The sequence below is a fragment of the Mytilus galloprovincialis genome, chromosome 1 (assembly GCF_965363235.1).
Source record: "Mytilus galloprovincialis chromosome 1, xbMytGall1.hap1.1, whole genome shotgun sequence".
Classification (NCBI taxonomy): Eukaryota; Metazoa; Mollusca; class Bivalvia; order Mytilida; family Mytilidae; genus Mytilus; species Mytilus galloprovincialis.
In genome coordinates, this window is record NC_134838.1 from 79005118 (window position 1) to 79028600 (window position 23483).

The following is a 23483-nucleotide window of genomic DNA, read 5'->3' on the forward strand; positions in this document are numbered from 1 at the left end:
TTCTGTTCACTACTATACTTGTGAAAAACTCTTGCCAAAAGAAATCTTCAAGGGTTGTCTCATTAAAGACGATGTCCTCTCAACGTTTGGTGACTATATTGAACCAGAGACATATATACGTATATATGTCTCTGATTGAACGTATATATACAAACGAACATGCGATAAAAGATACAACAGATACAATTAACTGAGTAACATTAAGAAATTGACAAAACTTTATTACAAAAGAGATGATTTCAGCTTCCCGATTGTGAACGGCTTTCCATTTCTATGTAGCACTATATAAATAAACTATCAGAAAATGAGGCAACTTTGCTTAACTTCACAGTATAGCTTAACAAGAGTTCACACGCTAAAATGTCTCGCCTTCTTTACCAATCATTGATATTATGTTGATAGTCCTAAATATAAAGCATTATTAAAACTTACCATTAACCAAGAGAACTAAACATTGACAAATGAACAATGAAAATGAGGTTAAGGTCAGATGAACCATGCCAGGCAGGCATATACAGCTACAAATTCTTCCATACAACAAATATAGTTGACCTATTGCTGATAGTTTAAGAAAAACAGACTAAAACACAAAAACTTAACACTGAGCAATGAACCATACAAATGAGGTCAAGGTCAAATGAAACCTGCACGACTGACATAGATCATAAAATATTTCCATACACCAAATATAGTTGACCTTTTGCATATAGTATTAGAATAAAAGATCAAAACTCAAAAACTTAACCTTGCCCACTGAACCATGAAAATGAGGTCAAGGTCAGATTACACCTGCCAGCTAGACATGTACACTCTACAATAATTCCATACACCAAATATAGTAGACCTATTGCATACAGTATAAGAAAACCAGACCAAAACACCTGTAATTCAGTGGTTGTCGTTTGTTTATGCGTTACATATTTGTTTTTCGTTCATTTTTTTATATAAATAAGGCCGTTAGTTTTCCTGTTTGAATTGTTTTACATTGTTATATAGGGGCCTTTAATAGCTAACCATGCGGTATGGGCTTTGCTCATTTGCTCATCATACCACATCTTCCTTTTTTATACAGAACACAAAAACTTAACAATAACCACTGAACCATGAAAATGAGGTCAAGGTTAGATGACACATGTCAGTTGGACAAGTACACCTTCAAATGAGGTTGAGGTCAAGTGAAAACTGTCTGACGGGCATGAGGACATTGCAAGGTACTCACATGCCATGTATAATTACCCTATTACTTATTATAAAAGAGAATTTAATATTATAAAAGATCTTAACTTTTTGTTCAAGTAGTCACTGAACCATTAAAATGAGGACAATGAACATGTGACTGACGGAAACTTCGTAACATGAGGCATCCATATTCAAAGTATGAAGTACCCAAGTCTTCCATCTTCTAAAATATAAAGCTTTTAAGAAGTTAGCTAATTCCACCACCGTGCCGCTGGATCACTATCCCTATGTCGAGCTTTCTGCGACTAAAGTCACAGGCTTGACAAAATTGCATGGGGACCTTTACTATTTATTAAATTTAAAATTAACCATGTTTAATGTACATTTTGGCAAAGTATTCGAAAATTTTATCTGAGTTTAATATATAGTAATGATCCACCCTTATAAAGTTCCTTGGTCCAATGCTTTTAAACAGAACTCAAGGTCTTATTATGCACACTCCACATTCTGCTTGTAAATGTTTGTTTTCTACATGTATCTTCATTTTATAAGATGTTTTTGGCTATATTTTAGGTCCACTTTGTTCATATCACTCTACAACTGCTTAGATCTTGTACATGTTATTGGCTTTCAAATCTTTAGATTTTAGTGTTCTTGATGAAGGTAAATCTAGAATAGCGCTTTGGATGCAAGAAATTAATGAAGTGTTGTTTTCAATTTTTTTATTTTTAAATATTTATCACAACTACATATAATAAATTGTTCACAATATTTATGAATTGAAGAAATGACCTATAATCATGATAATAATTGAACCTCTAGCTCACGACAATTTTTCAAAACATGGATATATTAACCAATATCTTTTATCTCACTTTAAAATGGTGTGGTATACTGCTGTGAATCAATTAATTCGTTGGCGATTTGATTTGTTGTTTTTTCATTAAAACTTTTCTTACAAGCCTAAAAAAAATTGTACTCTGTAGAACATTTAAATTCATGGTGTGCCTTAAGGTGGTACCCAACACTTTCACTAAAATTAATTTGGCTCGTTTAATTTTCATAAAATTTTGTCAAAGTATTTACTTTGAGACTTTAATAAAAATATAAAAATTTACAAATTTTTGAACTAACCGTTATGTCAGAAAAATTACACTGGTTATATAGCAATTTGACAAACACCAATTTTGATCATTGAGAAGCTTAATATTCCTTTTACAACACAACATAATTAAAACGTTTAGCTGACTTTACAGAGTTATCTCCCTGTAGTGTTAGGTACCACCTTAATCAACAAAATCCAGGAATAATGATGAATCTACAGTATTAAAAAAACATTAAAAAGTTAGTTAGAGTGATTATAAATTTTTAATAAAACATTTATTACAACATTATTTATTTAGTTTTAATACATTTGGAATGAAGTTTGCTTTTTCTACAAAATCAATCATACAAATATTGATTCCATGAACTCCAGTCTGTTTTTCTTTTAACCACATAACAACTCTAGGAGCTACTTTCTCAGCAAGAACATTGTGTAAACTGCTGTTTAAATGTGCCATGATAGTACCAGCCCCTGGCGTGAGAACTCCTTGTGTAACGATAAACATGTCTGTCGTTTTACTCGACTTATAATTGGACTCGAGGAAAGTGATAAGATCTTGCACATTTGTAGTATTGGCCCATGGAGCTTTTATCGTAGTGTTTGGCCAAAACATCATATTGCCTTTGATAACCTCATTGTGATAGAACACAATCACTTGCAAACCCTGTTCCCACATCGTAGATAAATTAACACTATCCATGTCTAAATGTGGACACATTTTACTTTCGAATGTTTTAAAAATCAAATCTAATAGTTTTTCATGGTGATTTGAAGTCATATCATAGAGGTGATTAAAATCCAATAATACAATTTCTTTCGGATGTTCATCCAAAAAAGATTTTATTTCATCTAACCCTGTGGCTACTGGCATGCCATATAAGGAATGCAAAAAGAATATGCCTTCTTTGTCCTTTCTCGATGCTACTCTTAAATCAAAGTATCTGACCCCATGTTCTAATTGTTGTCGGAATGTCAAGTACTGAGTGACCGACCATTCTTTCATCACAGATTTTCCCATATCTCCAAACATAGAAATAAATGGTCTAATATCAGCCTTGTCTGGCCCTATCTCTGAGGTGGTGTCCAACTCATATGAAAAGGAATTATGGCTGCCTGAAAAAGCATAATAAGAAATGATATTAAATTCAATATTTAATAAAAGTATTGACATTTCACATTTCATTCAAAACTGGGCATCATGAAGGAGGGACTGGATGGGGGTCCCCTATTCCTCTAAATTCTTCATTGTTTAAGGCCATTTTTTGTTATTCTTTATATTTTTTGCCCATTATTCTCCATTCTTTATATTTTTGCCCATTATTCTGTTTTCTTTATATTGTTTGCCCATTTTTCTCTATTTTTGGTATTGTTTTGCCCATTATCATCTATTTTTTATATTTTAGGTCCACTTTTCTCTATACTCTATTGTTTGCACATTATTCTCTTTTCGGTTGACCCCCATTCAGACCCTCATGAAGAATGACTGTCATCCAAATTCCAACCAGATCTGAAAAATCAAATTCCGTCATCAGATAGAACAGGAATCTACCTATATAAATATATCAAATATATCAATGTAATAGTATTAGTATACAACATATAAAGCTGCCATTCATTTACTCAATTACTTTTTAAATCATGTTTATAGATGTTATATTCAAAAACCTTATTTTCCTGCGATAATTTAAATACGGTGACCATAAAGACAACAATAGGGTGCATCTAGACAATTTATCAAGTATAATCAATCTAAAGATAGATAACTGTTACAACCATCATTTTTTTTTCTAATCTGATAACTGTTACAACCATCATTTATTTTCTAAATCTATGTGAGGAACTGTCAGAAAACAAGTTTTATATAATTTTCTATCAGCTTTCATTTTTGGATTGCAAAGTATGTATGCATATAAAAGGTTTGAAAAATGAATAAAAACAAATTATCTCCCCTGAATATCACAATGTTTAGAAAGCTTTGTGTGAGGATGAAAATATTTGTATAGAAATTCTCTTTCAGGTTTCATCCTTCTTCAGACATTTTTGTAGGCACTGTAAAATGTACTTGTATACTTTATTTTCAAATCACAATTTATTCATTTTTGTCACGGAAAATAGAGGTTTTCAATATAATTCTTGCAAACTGTATATATATCTAAAATAAAAAACAAAAAAAACCACCCATCTTAAGATTATAAGAATCAATTCTAATTTAATTTTTTTTCATCAAATCCATGCAGTGCTTTGTTGCTAATTTTAATTATGCAATTAATTGTACAACTGTACTGTATAGAAAGTCATGCTATATACTTTGCTTGGCATTAGGTCAGTTAATAGCTTCTACAGATAAATTTAGATGACATTTTTTTAGTGTGAAACGACGTTAAAAATGGACATTAATTTTATTCCGACCTTCTTTTACAATTGTCTTCCTGCCTTTTAACTTTACAAAGTGTCTCATCCAGCCTTTTTTTACTCAAAACACCTGTCCTGCCTATTTTTTTCAAATTTCATCCTAGCCCTCCACCCTTAAACTCAAATGGTAGCTCCCTTAACTGGTAAGGATGATCACATATGAAAGTCATGCATGGTTGATGCATTTACATCAGTGGTAATCAAGGTTCATTAGTAGATGCATATATACTGAAATGTAGAGATTTTTATATATTTCTCAAATAGTAATGAAGTCTTTAGTAGCACAGAAAGCATGTATATGAAGTATATTGAATCACATATTTTCATTAAACATAAATTATTATGCAATGTATAAAAAAACTTAATGTAAAATTAGAATAAATTTCAAAATCACTTACAAATGTATAATGTACAATTAATTGATTGTAAATGTATGATGGATTAAAGTAAGCTCTCATTTAAAAACAAGAGGACAGGCAAGGTCCTTTCACAATTAAACAACCTGAACATGCATATATATATCCTGTTAGAACAAGAATCCATCACTGTCTGTTTGTTGCTTAGAACTCATAAAAGAAGTTGTTTAGCTGACAGTTTTGATGTAAATGAACAAGAGTAAAATAAAAGCATTACTCCTTAATACATGTATATTGAGTCCATGTAGTTATCAAAGCAGCTGTAAACAATGAAATAGTTTCATTTAATTTAGTTAATAATTAAATGAGCACCTAAAAAGTCAAGCAGGTTATGCATTTATAGTTTTGAAATTGGAATACCCTAAATAACTATTCCTCCTTTTTGATGAACAGTTAGTTTAAACATATTTATTTAAAGTGGATTGGGAAACAAGTTTTGCAACTTATATTAATCCCTTTTCACTTTGCGGGTGCAAGTGCTGCCTTGAAGCGGCATTAGCCTGCTCTTATTCAAAATCTACAAGGGTGTCTTTTACCTGCAAGAGATATGGCTTTTCAGGGAGGATGTCACAATAAGTTATAAACAAATTACCATCTTTTTTGAAAGTCTATACTCATGATACTAAAATAATAAAATAATAAAATTTTAAAAGTGACAGACACTACAAATAAAGGGTGATATATAATTGTTTTTGGGGATGAAAATATGAAAAGTTTACATGACAATAGATAAAAAGAGGTTGAATGCTTAAGAAAGACCTAACATGTCTCATGGTGTAAATGACAAGGCACATGGAGTCATAAAGCCAAGCAAAGATGCTGTATATCACAAATTCATTTTATATCAAGTCATATGGCAGGGCATTATATCTGTTAATAATGCCAGTTGTTGCTTGCATCCTACTTACCACAGCTGTCAAAAGTAAAAATGTGTTTGAATAGTATATCATTTTCCATTTATTAAATTATTTATCAAAAAAAGGGGGGACCTTGATGGAGGATGATAATATCAGTTACTCACTTTGACACTGTATTTTGTATTTATCACATTAGGGAACTACAAACTGTTTATCAAATTCATCTTACCGACTATCTTAAAGGGGCACTATAGCTACGAGATATATAAAAATCTAAAGAATGATTTGTTTTTGTTCAATCAATAAGGAAAGTGAAAAAGTGAAATAATAATTCGCTTTTAGCAGCCAAAATGGTTCAATTTTGTCAAATTAAGCTAAATAATATTGATAATGAATTATTTACTTGCAAGTCAATAATTCAACCTCATTAAATCCCTATTCATGTGAACTTCAATTTAACCCCTTAACTAGAGATGGACAACGCATGCATTTTACGTGTGCTGGTTATTTAAAGGACTAGAATGTCAACATTGAAAGTGAAACAAAGGTTAATCATTTAATGACTAATTCGATCCACATAAAATCTTTATTATACAGTTAAAAATGATGAGAAGCATATATTTTTAATCTAAAAATATAAATAAACAGACCTATAAAAATTGAATTGCACGAGTTGGCTTAATCTATTTATATCTATATTCATTTTTACATAGCTTATATGGTCAACTGAGGTCAACTCATTAGTTAATTAGATGGCGTCTTAACAAAAATACACACGAAACGAAACTACATATTATCGACCTTATGCTCTGTAAATTGTTTACTATAGACCTTTGATAGTTTTGATAAATGTTTAACATTGTTATTAATAAAATATGAGAATTTGAGTCAAATCGGTGACCACAAATTTGACAGCTAGTGCCCCTTTAACATATGTAATTCAGACTAGAGGCATGTGATGAAGTCTTCAATATTAAGAACCTACTTTAATTGGTTTATACTAAAACAACTACAAATATTAACAATTTGTTAGCTTTTAATGTGTTTTTGCATTCTGCTTGTTTATCGTCAATTTCTTCACCTGAGATCTGGGCAAAACATTTCAGATTTTTCTTCAACATAATGTTTGTTCTTAAGGGATTTAACATTGCCACTACATGCGTAAAATAAAAAAAACGCCCTCCAACCCAATATTAAATATACATGGGCTCTATGTGCTTGCTTTTAACCAATTATATTCCTAGAAATGTAAAAGGAGGTATAAAAGATAAAGACATATATCATTTGTATATCATGTATATTGTGACTTAAATTATTGCTATAAACAAAAAGTCTGGATTGCTATGGACAATTTGATTTAACCTAGTTTTAACCAGATATTTGATAAATTTATGTTAGTAAAAAAATTTGGTGTAAATAATGGCATTAGTCTTTGATACTTTTTGTTCAATTTATTCATTTTATTTTGCCATAAATGATACAGGGCTTGACATACTGTATCGACTGTTTATTGTTGAAGGGTGTCGATATATTGCTTGCTCTGTTTCTACATGTGTTGTTATTTGTGTCATTTGGGTTGCTGTCGCATTGATGTTAAGGATGTTTGCTCCTCAACATTTTGATTTTTTGCCAGATTTTCGGAATCCCCTGGTTTTATCCATGTATTAACATTGAAAAAAATTGCCCACTAACACCTAATTTTCTTTTCATATTTCTATTACATATTATTTAAAAAGCCATATTTCAAAATCTTGTGAAATCCTTGTTATTTTTTCATAGTTTTTTAAACAAAAAAGGTGTTAATGTTAAGTGAAAGAAAAATCTAGAGAGATTTATTTCCCGCCAAATTTTCAACGCCTTTTATCTCGAAAACAAGCACACGGACCCTCCATTTTTTTCTGCTTTTTTTGTTTCTTTATCTATGTACTTTCAATTTATAACAGTCTTTTAAAAAGCTCATTATTTTTAAACTGAGTAGCGAACATCCTTAACTCCATTTCTTCTTTTATTGATATCATTAGACACAAATATCACAGATGATAGTGAAAAAGGATATTTGCTACATGACGGGGAAATGGTTAAAATGACATGTAGGTTTCAGGTAGTTGATTCCTAAAAGATTTCTACTATCTTCATAAAAAAGAACTATTCATCTACAAAATCTTCTTGATGCTATAAGTGTGTGTAAGCTAGATTTTATAAATAAATAAATACATTTGTTTCAAAACTGACCACTGGTTTTGTATGAATATTAAAAAAAAATCTTAAAGGTAAAAGTGTTGAATATAAAGATAAAAAACAACTGTCCTTTGGAACCAAACACACAGTTGTATATAATTATACTTTTGAAAGTAATACTTCAATATCAATATTCAAAAAGCCTATTACTTATAATTTTAAAATCAATATCAATCAGTAACGCAACCTGATCAGCTATTTTCTTCACAATCTTGTACTTTTACTTTCCAACTTATGTCTCACGATTCCACTAACTGAATTCAGTTCAATGTCAAACAAAAAAAATCTAGTGAGATAAGATAATTGGATAAGGGAAGATAAGATAATTTATTAGTATAAAATCCAAACAAACTAATTGTTACTTAATACAAACACAAATAAACAATACAAAAATGTAACATTTAATATTAAACCGATTGTCTCCCCTTTAACTTATTTATCTAGGGCATGCTATGCCTTAAAACTTTTCAAGCTGCACAGGTTTGTCTGTACTCAAGAGTAAATTTTAAGGTGAAAATGCAGCCAGTTTAGACGAAGTGTTCACATGAACTGCAAGATTACATTATTGAGAGGGAATGGTGCTTAACTCAAAGAGTTAAGTGAGAAGAATATCAATAGTAAAAGATACCTGGAATAGCCAACTGATTGAGTGGAACTGTATGTAAATGCTCTGGTAATTTTGACATCCAGTTAATAAAATCTTTACTTTCTGCCATGTTTACGGTCAGTTAAAGATTATCATTTCTGAAAGAAAAAGAGATATATATTAAAGCTGATATTCCTTCCTACTTATAAGGTATAGAAACAGTAATTTGGCCTGGTCAGAAATATTACATACAAGAAAGAATAGTACATATTTTAAACAAAATAGTTCCTACCATCGTTTTTACCATAGCTGTTACTGTGTCAACATGGTCAATAAATAAAATATTTGGATAATTCTTGTATATACATGTAATCAAATGAAAGCTTAAGGACTTGAGATTACTGAAGAACCTTTATTGAAAATATCTTTTGATTAATTATTAAAAATATATGAAATTAGAATAGGAGGGCACGTTTGCTCTGATATTCAAATTAGAAGTACATATTTCATAACTTCCATGAACACTAAACTTAAAGGTATGTTGAATTTTTCATCACAAGTCAAGATAAGTTATAGTTTTGACATGAAATGACTGCAACTTTATTAAACTTAAGACAAAATAGCCATTAAAGCTTCAAATTGCAGAATTTAACATAGAAAGCAATGGGGCTATATATACATGATAAATGAATTATTGATTTTATTCCTTATACATGTTATACTGAAATGCATAAATGTGAAATTCAAATTTTAAAATCATACCCAATCATACCATTACAATCAAAATTGGTCACATTTGTTAACTGTTAGTTATCATGTTACATGTACATTAATATTTTATGTAACAATTTATGCTGATGTCAAATTACAGCCCTCAAATTTTTACATTGTAAAGGGTATTTCAACCTTTTTTTCATTCATATAATTAGCATGCATACAGCATGTACAGTCATGACAGTTAAGACTTAAAATCAAAGTTTGATTTATTTTTATTATTTAAGACTGAAATCAATGAAACATATACATGTATATTATTATCACTGGATTAAAGTAAAAATACAGCTTATGGTCTACTTTTGAAATTAACAGATATATACTGTTATTGATTTGAAAAAAAGTAAGTTCAATCACAGCACCCTTCAGCAATGAGAAAGTATTTCACTCGAAGTAGCCATATATTTTCATGATTTTTATTTATTCACAAAAATAAGTTAAAATAACCTTACTAATTAGCGACAAGGAGCAACAAGAAGAAAAAATTAGCAACAAGCATTACAAGTAAGTTTATTTACTGTTAAGGTGGCTCGTGGGTACAAAAATTTCAGCAAAAAATTAAACCTTTTTTTTTTCATTACAAATTTTATTTATTACACTATTAGTTATTACTTTATGATATGGTACAAAAATCAACCCAAAAAAACGATTCGGTTTGTCCCCAGATGACTTTTTAAATGTTTATATCATTGAAAAAGCTCCAAATTATCTCCCTTCGGTGCAAAAATGCCATTTTTTGGCATTAAATTTGAAATATCTTTTTTAACTCATCGGTGACCTATATTTTTTCTGTAAATAAACTAAATAATTGTAAAATTTAAGCTATTTCTGTAATTAGGTTATTTTTTTATTTCGATATTACCTCTATTTCTCCTATTAGCTCAACAGAAAAAAAGGACATTAAGGATGTTCGCTACTCAGTTTCAAAATAAACAACTTTTCATAAAACTAGTATGCATTGATAGGGAATAAATTGAGAATCAAAAAAGCAAAAAATATATATAGTGGTCAATGTGCTTGTTTTCGAGATATTAGCCATTGTAATTTTGGCGGGAAAATGTTCTCTCTTGATTTATCATAGCTTTATCATTGACCAGTTAAAGTTCTCAAATACTATTAAAAAAATAAAAATTTTATAAGACTTTTACAAATTACTTATAATTATCATGATTATACTTGTTAAAGAATTATAAAAAGAAAAATGAGGGTTCATGGGGAATTTTTTTTTAAGGCATTCAAATGGATAAAACCAGAGGATTCCGTAAATCTGACAAAAATTCCAAAACCTGACCAGCAGACAAGCTTAAAGTCATAAAAAACGAGTGACCGGTGAAAAATAATGTTCTTCCAATTCTTGAACCAATGCATACAAACATCATAAACTTAGTCTTCTATGCACGAATTTATCATTTTTTTCGTGTAAACTTTGTATGATAGTTAATTTTTTTTTTCAATCAGTCAGTGTTGTTGTGAAAATATGGCAGGTAATTAAAGTTCGTGTTTTGAAGCCAAAGTTTAACGATTGTCACCTGTTTGTCAACAATCGACAAAAAATCAACAAAAAAGCATGGAAATTGAGCACGTGTTTAACATGTAAATTCAGATAATAGTTTATTTTAAGGACATCCATGCGTATTGTGATCACCAGATTTTTACGAGATGGGTCACACTGAGGTCACTTTGCAAACAGAAAATATATCGGGAAGCAATTCAAATAAAGTAAAAATCTTCTAAATATGAATAAATTTTAAAGGAATTTTCTTCAGAAAAAAGTATATATACATAAGTTTTATAATGAAAACTATCCATTGAGTTTTAAAAAAAAGTATGCATATTTTTTTTGATTTGAGGTTTCTTGTGACTTTAACAAAAATGTATGCTTCTTCCGGAGGCAGATTGTGAGCTTAAATGAACAGTGACCCCATTTTTTTATTTCATTTTTCTTTTAAGTATATGATAAAGTTCATTTATAAAAAAATATAGTGAAATCCTATATTAGAAAAAAAAAAGATTTATATCCTGGAGCCCCCTTAAAACAACAGGTTTATATAAAGTATGATTAATTACAGTTTACATGTTTAAGTTAAAATTATGAAGCATGCAAGTCAAGAATTTAAATGCCTTGCTTGCAAACTTTATTGGTTGTTTGATCAGACATAATCCATGTAATCACTGAACTTATAACATATTCGTTTAGGGGCCAACTGAAGGACTCCCCTGGGTGCGGGAGTTTCTTGCTGCATTGAAGACCCATTGGTGGACTTTGGCTGTTGTTTGCTATCATGGTCAGGTTGTTGTCTCTTTGACACATTCCCAATTTCATTATGAATTATGAATGGTAGGGGTGTAACAGTCTGTTTACTATATTTCACTATACAAATCATTGGCTACCCATTTGATGAAGTTGTCAATCTTAATTACAATGTCTGATCAAATAACCAAACAAATTTTGCAAGCAAGGCACTTTATAAACCCTTGAGTGCATGCTTTATTATTTTAACTGCAAGAGTCCATAAACATGATAAAATATAGAGAAAAATGGAAGTTAAAAATTAAAAAGAACCACCTCTTTCATTTGTGAGGGAGGGGACAGGGCCCTTTTCAGGACATTGGGATCAGGTGTTTTTAAGTTCAGGATTTCGGGATTGACCCTTTCATGATTCGTGAATTCTTTTTTCAAATTTTGGGATGTCAGGATTTAAATTACTTTAAATTTGGGCCCTAAGGATTTCATGTTTTTAAGCCTTGGATTTCAGGATCAGGACCCCTCCGACCCCCCTCATTTGTCTTTTTTTTATCCAAGTATTTGTGTATACTTTTTTTTTGAATTTTTTTATTAATAATATTTTAAAATTTGTTTTCTTAATTGTCATTAAATTATACCTCTTGTTGCTAAATTATAATTAATTATTGTCCCTAATTTGTTTCATCTTGTTTATTCAATTCATCTCTTCATGTTAATACCAGAAGGCAGAGTTGTTATTGTCATGATTGTCCGAGTATCCTGTAGGCCGACTTCGAGTTTGTTTAAGGTCGACTTAACCAATGTGACTTTTGAGTTAAAGAGAGAGCCATATATATATCTCTTGCACGTTAAAGACACACTTGTAGATTTCGAAAAAGAGCAGGCTTATGCCGCTACAAGGCAGCACTCGCAACCGCAAAGTGGAAAGGGATTAATATAAGTTGCAAAACTTGTTTCCCAATCCACTATATTTTTAAATATGTTTAAACTAACAAATGTGAGTTAAAATCTAGAGTTGTCTTCCCTCTTTTCTTTCATAACATAACAATGCCATTCAATTATTATATTTTCATATATTAATTGTATATTTGATTATCAATTTATTTATGAAAGTAAATCAAACCATAAGATACCTTAAAACATTTCAATTTCATCTGAAAAGATGAAAAACTTGCTTGTCATCATTACTGAATTTAGTCACAGTTGTCCGTTTTTGGTCCCGAATTTGTAACCAGATGTATACTTCCGGTTGTCACATGAAGCAGGAAGTTTCATTTTAACTTTTTATAAACAACTCTGAAAAGTCTCCTGATGAAGGAAATTTGTTTATTTATGCTTCATTAATGTACAAAAATATAGACACACGATTTTTTAACGAATGACAGTTCGTGTAAATTGATATTATGTGTTACTAATAGTCCTTTGACTTTGTATTGTAACGATGAGCGCTACTAAATATGATGAATCAGCTGAAAGACCCTTGTTTGGAGAGCCTCAACCAAGGGTAATAATATGAATCTATAATAATTGCAATAGGCATATCAGTTTTCATTAGAGATATATGCATCAACCCTGATCCTGACCCTAACTTGCCTTAAAGGCCAAGACTAAGCAATACACCTTATCCCTATTTGTCCGCCATTATTGGACATCACACAAGTTCCTGTTAAAATTTTGACGTCATAAATAGAAAATATCTAACCACAATAGAAAAGTGATTGTTGTATGATGTCAAAAGTTCAAGTGGGACAGATTCTTGGGTCAACATGGTCAAGCGAGAATAGCGATATGGTATATGATAAGGCCAAGGAGCAAAATGAGGAATAAGGTCAAGCATCACATATTTTCAAATAGCCTGGTCTATTTGATACAACCTTTCTCTATAGATTTGTTTCCTCTTATGGTACAACATTGCTCAATGTAATATCTCATGGTAATTTAGACTGTTTTCATGGTTTTGTGCAGGATCTAGATTCAGGGCTTGTCAGTTCTTGAAATTACCTGGATCTATTCTTGCTTTATAAATTATAGTCATCTACAATTTGAGCTGTTGCATTGTAGGTTTCAATATTTGGTGATGACAACATTGATTTAATGTCTGTCATTATTTCCATTGATCTAGACCTTTCTTCTTTTTTTGGTTGCTGTCTTGGGTAGTATAGTAAGGCCAAATAAAATAGTATGTGTGGTTCCAGTTACATCTGAAAAAAAAGTTAGGGTAGGTAGGTAGGGATTTTTTTTTATTTTATGTTTTTTTTTTTACATTGAGTCTATGGGAGCATCATTCTGACTTTAACAGTGCTTAATGAAAAATGACAATAAAATCTTTAGGGTAGGCTATTTTTAAGCCGAAAAAGTAGGGACGGTAGGGTTACTGGAACCACACATATATTTTTATTTGGCCTAAGAAATGTTACATGTATATGTGTTGTTCATCTTCCTATCCACACAAACTAAATGAGTTGTTCCAGCTGAACAGATGCCTGCTACATTTTTCCTTTGTTTTTGGGATACGATTGCTTTCAAGCAATCTGTAGACTTATACCAGTGGCTCAGAACAATGCCCTCACGTCAACCGTTTTATTCTAAACATTAAGGACCATCTCAGATTCTTATGATTGTCTTGGTTTGAAAGGTAAAAACAAACAAAGGGATTGAACTTACTGGTAAACAACTTTCCTATAATGTTCTTTTCATAATCTTCATGTTTGATATTTCCTTTGACTTATATGCATGTTTTTAACAACACGGAAAATCAGAATCAAGCAGTATTTATATTCAGTGTTTTTATAAATTTAGAAACACATCAGAGGGAATTCCCCAGTTGTGATAAAAATGTCTTCCATATTATCGTTTCAAGTTGTCTCCCTTCCGGAAGTCACTTCTGTGAATTCTGAATCAAAACATTACGTTGAGCAAAATTAACTCGTTCTGTCGATAAATGTCATATTATATTAAAAACGATCGCAATTTAAACCGAGGAATGTGTACGGAAAGGAGTCATGATCACTGACCCAAAGGAAATTAAATATTTAAAGAGTTAGGAATGGGGTTCCTCATAGAATTAACGTAGGAAAATAGGTGATAAGATACTAAGTGAAATACTTCTCTCACTCTGAGTCTCAGTGACTGCTGTCATGGCTGTGGAAAGTAAACTTGGAATTGATTGTACAAAAATAAAACACAATAGGCCTAAGTACATTTTTCATACACTTTTAACCAGGATTCGCTATTTTGTAACTATTCAGATTACGTAAATTACATTTAACATGTGCAGTTGAAAAAGTTTTGAAAATAATAGTATCCATTATATTGACCAAACTGTGTGTTTTTCATTTTTAAAAAACCTTCAATGTTTTACTCACACCAAGCTATAAATACATTCAGTATTTACACCAAAGCGATTTAAAACAACAATCATGATTTTCCAATTATTCAACTGGAATTTGAATTAAAATTGGGCGCGAACGTGTAGAGTGCGAACGGACCTTGGGTGCGAACGTGTAGGGTGCAAAAGTGTATTGGGCGCAAACAGACCTGATACCATCCAGCTACATGCATGACATGTATACATGTGTCAATGAAAACAATGGCAATCATATCCCTCAGAGCAATCTGCTCTTTGATTTTTGTAACTCACCACATAAGCAGCTGTTGTGTTCCATAGATCATATTACTCACGCCTTTCTGTCAAAATCTAGATATCTGACATGTCTGAAGATGGTGAAAATACCAGGTGTCAGCTAAAAAAATATTTCTTAAAGAAGTAATTTCTGAGCAGGAAATTAAATGACCAGAACTCAAACTAAATGATATTTACATGAAGGTCTTGATAACAACACTAGTTAACTAGCAATAACTAACATGACTATTAAACTGTGTAAAATTATATCAGAGTATTTCTACTCAGTTTGATTATCTATTTTATATTCTCTATGACATATGTTTTGAATTGAAGAAAAAGTATCATGATATAAAATCACTCCCTCTCTAGTTCTGACATATACATGTTCATTAAACATGTTAAACATTCTACTCATTTTTGTAAAATTGCAAACTTGTATTAAAGGGAGATAACTGTCATTTTAAATAATTTTGAAAATAACGACTGAAATATCACTTATTTAAATAGTACTTATTTAAAGTTAATATATTATATTATTATATTTAGAACTATGTTGAATGTTGAATAGGCATCTATATATATATTTTTTTTAAGTGAGAGGTCTAACATGGAGCACTTAATTTCAAGTAAAAATACCATTTATCATGTTTATTGTGAAGTTTATTACAATATTACCCTTACAAAACTTTAACATGTGAAATGATTTTATCAACAAATCACTTAAAAGCTGAATTTAAGTATAAATTATCAATACTGACAAATTTTATTTTTCATTTCAGGACCGTATGCTGAATCTAATTGTTGGTGTTTTCACTTCAATTGCAGTAGTTGTAAGTATAACTGAATTTGATCTGATTCAATCAAAGGAATTAGGTTTGAGAATTTGTATTAATAGATTTGAAGCTAATTAAGTTACAAAATGAAATCCACATACCAGTTTTGCTATAGATGTTTTTAACTTAATCAATATACATTTTTGAGCAGCAAAATTGTGGAATGTTTGTCGTAATTTTTAAAATGGGACAATTTTGATATAAATACATTTCTTTGTGATTCATATTTTGTACAGTGCAAGATAAAATGTTTTTCAACTTCTATATTATTATTATGACATAATTTGCACAACCTGCAGGTACCTGCTTCTTTCAATTTCAAGATTGTGTGCACTTAGCCTAAGTTTTGCCAAAGGTGCCCCATCTTTCAACATATTCAATTGATCAACATATTGTGCATGTTTATTTGAAAACCAGAAATGGTCGTAAAAGTGATAATTTTGAAGATTCCGTAATATATGAATTCTGTTCCTGTAAAATTTGATCATGAGTTCGTTGCTTTATCTAAGCAAGCATAGGTTTAATAGGTAGAGGAAAAGAAGTTAAATACAAGAAGCCCAGATTTTGATTACATTTCTTATATTACTAATGTCCATAGGAAATTGTTTCCTCTTGTTTTAATAAATATCTCATGAGCTTAAGATCTTGTCAGATGAGATTAAATGATCTTAGAATTTCATGGAAGACAACAATATTTTACCGATAGGTTTTAAGGGGAGTCTTACAAAGCTCACTGATCAATCTTTACAATGAGCATTAAATTACTCTTCTAGTATGTGAATGAAATCATAAGTTGTGATAGACAATTCTGAGTGGGCAACATGAAAAAAACAAACCCAAGAAGGCATATAATTGACAATTTTCACTGAATAATCAAGTACCTTTTGCACTCTGACTGATCACATAGATGGTGGAAGATACATGTATTAGACAGGTTAGAGGGAACATTCAAAATTCATAATTCTAAGAGAATCAGACAGTGCCATGGCAAAAATGACAAAGACCAACAACAAGTCCAAAAACACTGTAGAAAACTAGAGACAGAACAACACAAACCACATACAAAAATGGATGTTCTCAGGTGTTCTAGAACAGTATTGATTATACAGTGTTCTCCCCAGATATTTCATATAGCATCTTGGTAAAAAAGGAAATCTTGTTTCTAAAAATTATAGCATCACATTCATAACACAATCTATAAGAAAATCATTTCAGATAGCATCACATTCAGAAATATAGCATCACATTACCAGGATGCTAAAAGGTCCTGGGGAGAACACTGTGATAAAGCAGATCCTGCACCAGAGTGTAAAAAGATGTAAAATTTTGAATGAACAGTCACTTTTAATAGGTGAATTCGAAGAGATTCAAGAGAAAGACTCATACTGTAAAACAACTTAATTTCGCAGATACTTTATCATGTTTATTTCGTATTCAGACCTTTCTAGCCCATTTTGCGATTCTCAAATTTACTTCATGAAGTTAAGTAAGGAAACATCTAAGTTTTACATATTCACGATGATTTATATTCGCGAAAATAAATCGCTGGCGAAAATTAGTTGGTTTGGCCAAATAAAAAAGTATGTGTGGTTCCAGTTACATCTGAAAAAAAGTTAGGTTAGGTAGGTAGGGATTTTTTTTATTTTATGTTTTTTTTTACATTGAGTCTATGAGAGCAACATTTTGACTTTAACAGTGCTTAATGAAAAATGACAATAAAATCTTTAGGGTAGGCTATTTTTAAGATGAAAAAGTAGGGACGGTAGGGATACTGGAACCACACATATATTATTATGGGCCTTTACAGTAATCAAACCATCTGTAAAATGGTAACAACAATTTTATATGGTTTTAAAAATTTGTATATGCTCTGTAAAAATACAATGCACCTTGGTATATATATATCAATTTACATGTATTATAGCTATTTTGTGCATTTTTCCTTTGATCTTTTTTTGTGATAATTTTCATATCATGCTACTTGCTTGAGATGGAAAATTATCCCTAGAAACTGAGGAGGCACATGCCGTTGCTAATGAAATTGACATGAAATTGACAACATTGTCATAGGTACGTTGTAAAATAGCAATAAACAGATTATCATTGGTCATCTCAATTCAAGTGATTTTCTCGCTTTCGCCGTACCGGCTCAAACGAGAAAATCAATCTCGTTGAGATGATAATCGATAATCTATAATTATCACTTCCTATGATAACTCAAATTTCTCATGAATTTTAACTCAAAATTAGGATTGACACAAGTCCTAATGTACACTTTTTTTATATGTTATTCTAGAGTTTCATGGCAGCGGACTCCAGTCCTGTTTTGACTTAGCATTAACTGGAAATAACTGCCTTTTTAATATATATTTTATCTGCATTCTAAATTTTAGTTTATACAAATTCAAATCATTTTAGTAATATTAAGGAAGTAGAATATAGGATGAAATGTCTACATAAATCATTTTCTTATATATATCATGTATATTGTAGCTTATTTCAAATATGTTCAGTGTTTCAATGATCATTGCTTAGTTTCACAATGAATAATCATATATCAAAATGTACTTATATTGTAATTCTATTTCAGGTAACCTTAATAAGTGCTTTTATATTCCCTCCAGGAAAAATAAATGGAGTTAATGTATTTTTTGCCTGTATTATTGTGCTTATTTGTGGATCACATTTAATATTGGTAGGTAAAAAGTTAAAAATCATTTTGTAAATTATAGGTTCATAAATTCATACATAGTTTCCCAAATACATTGTACTTACCAGTACCAATCATATATCTTCTTCAAATAAATTTTTCTATGATAACATTCTTAAATCCATATTTTAAAAAAGGATATTTTTGTTTTTGGAAATTTAAAAAAAAAAATATTCAACTGTGGTTAAATGCATTTATTTTATTAATGTATGATATGTATTTAAGAAAGTTATCTTATTTGAAAAAATTATCTGAAAAACAGTTATCAAACAACAACAACTGATGAATTAAAGGCTCTTGACATGTGACATGCACATACATAATGTGGCAGATTTATATAAAGAAAAAAATGTGGTATGAACTATTGCCAATGAGACAACACTCCACCCAAGTAACAATATTATAATATTTCAATAGGATGTCAGAGGTTGAACCCTGAACAGTCTAAGTCTAGCAAGCATAGACATAACATTAAAGCTTAAAACAGCTCTGAACTTGGATTGTGATTGAATATTTTACACAACATATGTTTGTGACACAAAATGAATGTGGTAAAAATCTGATTTTTTATACGACCACAAAAAAAATTTGCGGTCGTATATTGATATGGCGTCAGCGTTGTCGTTGTCGTCATCGTCCAAAGACACATTGCTTTTCGCACTATAACTTTAGTTTAAGTATATAGAAATATATGAAATTTAAACACAAGGTTTATGACCATAAAAGGAAGGTTGGGATTGATTTTGGGAGTTTTGGTTCTAACAGTTTAGGAATTAGGGGCCAAAAAAGGGCCCAAATAAGCATTTTTCTTGGGTTTTGCACAATAACTTTAGTATAAGTAAATAGAAATCTATGAAATTTAAACACAAGGTTTATGACCATAAAAAGAAGCTTGGGATTGATTTACAGAGTTTTGGTCCCAACAGTTTAGGAATTAGGGCCCAAAGGGTCCAAAATTAAACTTTGTTTGATTTCATCAAAAAAGGTTCTTTGATATGCCGAATCTAACTATCTATGTAGATTCTTAATTTTTTGTCCCGTTTTCAAATTGGTCTACATTAAGGTCCAAAGGGTCCAAAATTAAACTTTAGTTTGATTTTAACAAAAATTGAATTCTTGGGGTACTTTGATATGCTGAATCTAATCATGTACTTAGATTTTTGATTTTGGCCCAGTTTTCAAGTTGGTCATGTTGGTCCAAATCAGAGTCCAAAATTAAACTTTGTTTGATTTCAACAAAAATTGAATTCTTGGGGTTTTTTGATATGCTGAATCTAAACATGAAGGGGTACTTAGGTTTTTGATTATGGGCCCAGTTTTCAAGTTGGTCCAAATCGGGGTCCAAAATTAAACTTTGTTTGATTTCAACAAAAATGGAATCCTTGGGGTTCTTTGATATGCTGAATCTAACCATTTATTTAGATTTTTGATATTTGGGCCCGGTTATCAAATTGGTCCACATTGAGGTCTTAAGGGTCCAAAATTGAACTTTACTTGATTTCATCAAAAATTGAATTCTTAGGGTTCTTTGATATGATGAATCTAACCATGTATTTAGATTTTGGATATCGGACCATAATAGGTAAATGTCCAATTTAAAATTTTTAAGTTTAAGTTCTTAAGACCATATTCATTCTGTGTCAGAAACCTATGTTGTGTCAAATATTTAATCACAATCCAAATTCAGAGCTGTATCAAGCTTGAATGTTGTGTCCATACTTGGCCCAACTATTCAGGGTTCAAACTCTGCAGTCTGTAAAGCTGCGCCCTGCGGAGCATCTTGTTAAAAATTGGACATCTTTCATGGTTTAATATCCAAAATCTATTAAAGTGTACATATCAAAGAACCCTTAGAATTTAATTTTGATGAAATACTTATTAGTAACACCATTTCTGTTCAATTGAAAGTTAAAAATAAACAATATAAACTATAAATTATTAATTATGAAAAATAAGATGTTTTATGATTGCCATTGAGACAATTCTTCACAAGAGACAAAACGACACAGAAAGTAACAACTACAGGTCACTATACAGCCTTCAACAATGAGCAAATCTCATATGGTAAATTACACCATTTCTTTTCTAAGGGAAATAACTCAAAACTCATAAAAAAATAAGTTTTTCTACTGAAAAGTCTACAACTCAACAACTTGAGCAGATAAAATCTTGAAATTTAAACTAGACCTTCATTAAGTCACAGGAAACAACATATCTCAATTTGAAAATATTTAGCCAAAGCTTTTTCATTGTAATGAAAAAACAAACACTGTTTGAAAGCCACCTGCCCACCCTCCACACATCCCCAAATAAAAATCCATTTTTTTTTCAAAAATTCTGGTTAAAAAGTAAACAATCATAGGTCAAATTACAGCCTTTAACACAGGGAGCCTCAACTCACACCAAACAACAAGCTATAAACATAACCAAAATTTATGAAATATAACCAGAATATTTTAAGTATTGAAATTGTGAATGGTTTTATTATTTCACATGAAAATCCATTACACATTTTATAAATAAATATGCAATAAATGTGTTTTCTTTATTCATTCACAGATATACTGGTATAGACAAGGTGACTTGGAGCCAAAATTCAGGAAAATGATAATTTATAACGCAATTACAATAGTTTTTCTTTGTTTATGTGGAAATTTGTACATACATGACTTGGGAAACAATAAATAGAGTCTCAGAAAATGCCAAAAACTAATATTTAATATTTACATGCATGCTGGTGAATAATTTATGGTTGTATTATATGTATTTATGTATATTTTCATTACAAATGTATGCTTTATATACCGGTATGCAATCCATGAAATGGATAAATTGTTAATTTATTTTAAAATAAAATATATTGCTTTTTTATAATTTAGCTGGTTTTTTAATTTATTGGTTTAAAGTGTTTGGTTGAATAAAAAGGTCCAGGAAATTTAAATCCATATAAGAATGTCAACAGACACCCAAACGTCAATTTTTGTTGCCCATGCATGTTGGAGCTAAGTACTGTAAATCAACTAATTTTCACAAGTAATTTATTTTCGCTAGCAGAAAAATAAGGCGAATATAAATGGTTGTGAATATATCAAACTTCAATCTTTCCTTATTGAACTACATCAAGTAAATTAGCAAATCGCAAAATTAAATAGCTGTGAATCTGACTAGCAAGGGTTAAACAGGAAATAAAGTATCTGTGAAAAATTTATTTAAAGTTGGTTTACGGTATTTGAAACATGATCGGAAAAATGGCTGTGGTAGGATTGCCAATGCTATAACTCTACACATAAGACCAAATGGTGTAGAAGTTATCAATCATAGGTCACCTTACAGCCTTTAACAATGATCAATACCCTTACCTATACTACAGCATAGCAACATATGAAAGGCGCTGACTGACATGACAAATTTAAACTACATCCTGATTTATGTACAATACATGATAAACAAATATGATATATAGCAGCAAAGGAAAATTACAGGCTCCTGACTTGGGAGAGACATGTATATAACATTGTAGGATTATTCCAATAAAGACAATTTTTAAAGAATTTCCTCTCAAAATGATAAAAAAAACAATTATCTTTGAACTTAAGGATCAGTCTGTTTCTACAGATCCTTTGTCAATTCCTTCCTTACAAGGGTCTCACAATGCTGTTCTTCATTTAATTTTGATGACTATTTTGGGGATCCATGAGTTTTTCTCGAACCTACGATATAAGTCGCAGAAAGCTAGACATAGGGATAGTGATCTATTGGCGGCGGCATATGGTTGCTTCTTAAAAGCTTTATATTTTAGAAGGTGGAAGACCTGGATGCTTCATACTGTGTTTATAGTTAGCTTATGTTATGAAGTTTCTGTCTGTCATATGTCCATTGTCCCGGAACTCATTTTCATGGCGATCAATGACTATCTGAGAAAAAAAGTTAGATTTTTGTAATGTTAACTTCTTTCTTATTATGAGTAATAGGATAACTATATTCAGTATGTGCATACCTTGCAAGGTCCTCATACCCGTCAAGTTTTCTTTTGACCTCTACCTCATTTTCATGTTTCAGTGGTCAAAGATAAGTTTTTGTGTTTCATTTTTTTTTTATACAACCACAAAAATTACAAAAACAATTTTAGTCGTATATTGCGATCACGTCATCGCCTTCGTCGTTGTTGTCAGCGTCGTCCCAAGACAGATGGTTTCTGGATAATAACTTTAGTATAAAAATGGGGGGGGGGGGGGGGGGGGGGGGGGGAAATAAGAATTTGTGGGGGTACAATTTTTCTCATTTCAGATTTCAGAAATTAAAAAGAAAATTTTTTCAAATATTTTTTTATGAGGGGATTTATATTCAACAGCATAGTGTATTGCTCAAAAGCAAAAAAAAATGTTGAAGTTCATTAGACCACATTCATTCTGTGTCAGAAACCTATGCTGTGTTAACTATTTAATCACAATCTAAATTCAGAGCTGTATCAAGCTTGAATGTTGTGTTCATACTTGCCCCAAC

The 23483-nt window shown here is 30.7% G+C and overlaps 2 protein-coding genes across 2 annotated transcripts; one reads left to right on the forward strand and one right to left on the reverse strand.

The window, feature by feature from the left end:
- Positions 1 to 1889: 1889 nt before the first annotated feature.
- Positions 1890 to 13058, reverse strand: LOC143085148 (PI-PLC X domain-containing protein 3-like). The gene is made up of 3 exons (XM_076261336.1): positions 12946 to 13058; positions 8836 to 8951; positions 1890 to 3397 (listed from the first exon to the last, which is right to left on the reverse strand). The coding sequence occupies exons 2-3, from the start codon at positions 8921 to 8923 to the stop codon at positions 2571 to 2573; spliced, it is 915 nt and encodes a 304-aa protein (XP_076117451.1). The 5' UTR covers positions 8924 to 8951; positions 12946 to 13058; the 3' UTR covers positions 1890 to 2570.
- LOC143085151 (transmembrane protein 243-like) lies at positions 13048 to 21850 on the forward strand. Its single transcript, XM_076261350.1, has 4 exons — positions 13048 to 13316; positions 16217 to 16267; positions 18861 to 18965; positions 21540 to 21850. The coding sequence occupies exons 1-4, from the start codon at positions 13254 to 13256 to the stop codon at positions 21666 to 21668; spliced, it is 348 nt and encodes a 115-aa protein (XP_076117465.1). The 5' UTR covers positions 13048 to 13253; the 3' UTR covers positions 21669 to 21850.
- Positions 21851 to 23483: the final 1633 nt, after the last annotated feature.

Bases quoted from the DNA above. Each gene is read 5' to 3' on its own strand.
- LOC143085148 (XM_076261336.1), bottom strand. From the start codon at position 8,923: ATGGCAGAAAGTAAAGATTTTATTAACTGGATGTCAAAATTACCAGAG. The intron at 3,398-8,835 runs GTATCTTTTACT...ATGCTTTTTCAG, and splicing joins CAATCAGTTGGCTATTCCAG to GCAGCCATAATTCCTTTTCA.
- LOC143085151 (XM_076261350.1), top strand. From the start codon at position 13,254: ATGAGCGCTACTAAATATGATGAATCAGCTGAAAGACCCTTGTTTGGA. The intron at 16,268-18,860 runs GTAAGTATAACT...ATTCTATTTCAG, and splicing joins TCACTTCAATTGCAGTAGTT to GTAACCTTAATAAGTGCTTT. The intron at 18,966-21,539 runs GTAGGTAAAAAG...ATTCATTCACAG, and splicing joins GTGGATCACATTTAATATTG to ATATACTGGTATAGACAAGG.